Below are 3,299 nucleotides of genomic sequence, written 5' to 3'. Positions count from 1 at the left end.
GACCGTACGGCAGCCGAGGTTTTTAATGAGATTCTTCTATGGGCTTTACCCCTCCCCAGAACCTCCTTTTTTACTTCCAACGCTAGCTGTGACCCTGTACATGTCTCGTTTATTCACTTGGTTATGATTTGTATTTTTTTGTTCTTTTTTTGTTTTTGATTTTTTTTTTTTTTTTGGTTTTTAATTTATAACAGTCCCACTCACCTCTATTTATTCATTTTTGGGAAAACCCGACCTCCCGCACCCCCAAGCCATCTCGCCCGCCCCTCCAGGGACCACCCGCCGCGGTTCTCCCTGTGCCCCAGTGTGTGTCCGGGCCCGGCCCGTCCCTCTCCGCCCGCCCGCGGCTCCAGCCGGGTTCTCATGGTGCTCAAACCCGCTCCCCTCCCCTACGTCCTGCACTTTCTCGGACCAGTCCCCTCACTCCCGACCCGACCCCGACCCCGCCTGAGGGTGAGCGACTCCTGTACTGTAGGGGAAGAAGTGGGAACTGAAATGGTATTTTGTAAAAAAAATAAATAAATAAAATAAAAAAATTTAAAAGTTTTAAAGAAAGAACTATGAGGAAAAGGAACCCCGTCCTTCCCAGCCCCGGCCACTTTTAAACACACGGACCTTCATCCCCATCCCCTTTTCTTTGTAAGCGTGAAACAGCCCAGGGCCAGGGCCTCACTGGGGCAGGGACACCCCGGGGTGAGTTTCTCTGGGGCTTCATTTTTGTTCTGTCTTTTGTTTTTTTCTCCTCCACGCTGGGGCTGCGGAGGGGTGGGGGGGTTTACAGTCCCGCCCCCTCGCACTGCACTGTCTCTCTGCCCCAGGGGCAGAGGGGTCTTCCCAACCTTCCCCTATTTTCGGTGATTTTTTTTGTGTGAGAATATTAATATTAAAAATAAAAGCAGAAAAAAAGTTCTGTTTTGCTAACGTGCCGGTGATAGCAGGGAGTCCCGGGAGGGCTGCAGGACCGTGATTGATGGGGAGGGGCCGCGCAGACCCCGGGAGGGTGAGCCCCTCCCCGGAGGCGCCTGTGGAATGTCCAGAGCTCGGGTCTGCTCCTCAGGATGGGGGTGCCTAATCCTGGAGCCGCATTCCAGGATAAGGGGGGATGGGGTGGGGAGAGGCTGGGGCTGGAGCCAGGCGGGCCATGGCGGATGTCCCAGGGGCGCAGCGATCCGTTCCTGGTGGGGCCCCAGAACCCCGGGACCCCCTGGACTGCTGGGCTTGTGCTGTGTTGGTAACGGCCCAGAATTTGCTAGTGGCCGCCTTCAATCTTCTCCTGCTGGCGCTGGTGCTGGGGACCATCTTGCTACCCGCTGTCACCATGCTGGGCTTCGGCTTCCTCTGCCACTCCCAGGTGAGCCTGCGCCCCGGGGTGGAAGCAGGAAGGGGGCGGTGTGGGTGGTAGTGTGTGGTGATGCTGGCGGTGGGGTCTGAGCCGCAACCTCTCTCTCCTGGGCTGTTCCCGCTGCATGCAAGGTCTGGCCCAGGTCGGCTTCGGCCTGACGCCCCCTCTTCTCCCACAGTTCCTGCGCTCCCAGGCACCCCCCTGCACCGCACACCTGCGGGACCCGGGTTTCACGGCCCTGCTGGTCACCGGATTCCTACTCCTCGTGCCGCTGCTCGTGCTCGCCCTGGCCAGCTACCGCCGCCTCTGCCTGCGCCTCCGCCTAGCCGATTGCCTTGTGCCCTACAGCCGAGCCCTTTATCGGCGCCGGCGAGCGTCGCAACCGCGGCAAACTCGGGCCTCACCGGGGTCCCAGGCGGTTCCCACATCAGGAAAGGTCTGGGTCTGAGAGGCCTCCAGTCAAGAACAATCTGACGACTGCCCTCCCTCCCAGTCTGCCTAAGGACTTGATGCCCCTAGATCTTCTGATATGGCCTGTCCCTACCCCTGCCTGAACCAGGTGTCCTAGCATTCCCTCCTGGGAACCGCACCATTCAGCGCTCCTGAAAAGTCCCACACCTCGGAAAACCCACTTTCCTCCCACTACACACATCTGGATCGTGAACATCTGGGCTGGACCCTGCATTCCCTCCTCTCCCACATTGGGGATAGGACAACTCAACCTTGTGCTCCCCTTTCCCCCTCTTCTGGTGCAGCTTCTCTAGTATTTATGGGGCTGGAGGGAAAAGTGATTACGTGTCAATAAAGAATTAATGAACTGAATGGGCTCTGAACAGAGGGGTGGCACACATCCCATCACCCCTGCCCAGTGCCCAGGAGCAGGAAACCTACAGCAGACATCCCTGTCTCCAGGCCTTCCCTTATTGCGCCAGTCTGTTCTTCCTGGCCAGACTCCAGGGCCCTGTCCCTGACCCCACAGTCACCTCCCCATCAGTAGAGTGGAGGGGGCCTGATCTCAGCTGCCTGGCCCGCTCCCCTTGGGGACCCAAGCCCGTTCTCTGACCTTAGCTTTGAGGAACTCAGTGTTGCCAGGCCGGGATGGGAAACAATGGGCCTTCCGGAGCAGGATGACACCCCCTCCGGCCACATTCTGGTGCAGTAGTGTGGGAGGGAAGATGTAGGGATCCACCCAGGGGCCTGCTAGTCCACGACTCTGTCCCCACCCTTGAACTTGGGGGGCTAGTACCCCTGACATCCTGGTTGGGAGAGGAGGCTCCTGATCTCAGACGAACCCTCGCCTCTAGGAGTAGGGTGTGCTAGCTCTGCCCTGGCATCCCAGCTACACACACACACAGGCCACTTCGGTCATAGGTTTAATGAAGGCTGAAAGGCAAGCTCCACCGTGGTCAGAGATAAGGAGGCCCCGCCAGGCTCTCCCTCTGCACCTCAATAGAAACGATGTGGTGTCCAGGTACCATGGCCAGGCCCAGCACACGGGGCTCCCCAGGAGAAAAAGAATCTGCAAAGAAGGGTCAGAACGTCAGGCAGGCAGGCCAGTGTCGGTCCCGCCCTTTCTGAGACCGAAAACAAGCCCCAGAAAACAAGGGGTGCAGCCAGGCCCCGAAGGGGATATGCCTGGCATGAGATTCTGCCACATTCCCAGGTCAGTGTGCTTTCCCCGGGCACTGACCCGACGGCTTGAGGAACTCCTGCGCCGAGCCCAGGATGACATTGCAGTCGCGGTCGGTGCAGAGGAAGCAGCCGACCAGTGTCCGTCCATCTGTCATGCGAATGCGCATAGTCTTGTTGAGCAGCGCCTCTAGCTGCTGCCGGGCGCGTGCGGCTGGCGAGTCCTCGCGCTCCCCATCCGAATCCTGCGCGGGGCGGGACACACGCTCAGACGGCGCAGCCCAGTAGCCCGCCCCGCGCCCGCTGAACCACCGCTCCCGACAGCCCG

General features: G+C 59.2%; 3 protein-coding genes across 4 annotated transcripts in view; 2 read left to right on the top strand and 1 right to left on the bottom strand.

The window, feature by feature from the left end:
• The window catches only part of KDM6B (lysine demethylase 6B), a 26,159-nt gene extending 26,067 nt beyond the window's left edge, over positions 1–92 (top strand). Inside the window, exon 25 of the mRNA XM_027773204.1 lies at positions 87–92. Within this exon, the coding sequence (XP_027629005.1) occupies positions 87–92 (6 nt within the window). The remainder of the gene's footprint in view (positions 1–86) is intronic.
• Positions 93–1,123: 1,031 nt separating this feature from the next.
• On the top strand, positions 1,124–2,092 carry TMEM88 (transmembrane protein 88). Its single transcript, XM_006151777.3, has 2 exons — positions 1,124–1,351; positions 1,521–2,092. The coding sequence occupies exons 1-2, from the start codon at positions 1,142–1,144 to the stop codon at positions 1,788–1,790; spliced, it is 480 nt and encodes a 159-aa protein (XP_006151839.1). The 5' UTR covers positions 1,124–1,141; the 3' UTR covers positions 1,791–2,092.
• Positions 2,093–2,702: 610 nt separating this feature from the next.
• NAA38 (N-alpha-acetyltransferase 38, NatC auxiliary subunit) overlaps positions 2,703–3,299 on the bottom strand; it is a 1,125-nt gene continuing 528 nt past the window's right edge. Inside the window, exons 2-3 of one of the 2 annotated variants that reach the window (XM_006151775.3) lie at positions 3,033–3,216; positions 2,703–2,861 (exon numbers count right to left, since the gene is read on the bottom strand). In XM_006151775.3, the coding sequence (XP_006151837.1) occupies positions 2,749–2,861; positions 3,033–3,216 (297 nt within the window). In that variant the 3' untranslated portion in view covers positions 2,703–2,748. Of the gene's footprint in view, positions 2,862–3,032 lie in introns of both variants that reach the window. The other variant, XM_027773147.1, reaches the window with a different exon arrangement.

Source organism: Tupaia chinensis, unplaced genomic scaffold (genome assembly GCF_000334495.1).
Source record: "Tupaia chinensis unplaced genomic scaffold, TupChi_1.0 Scaffold000330_1, whole genome shotgun sequence".
Taxonomy (NCBI): Eukaryota; Metazoa; Chordata; class Mammalia; order Scandentia; family Tupaiidae; genus Tupaia; species Tupaia belangeri.
Note: the sequence above shows the minus strand (reverse complement) of the source record. Positions and strands in the feature narration are given on the sequence as shown.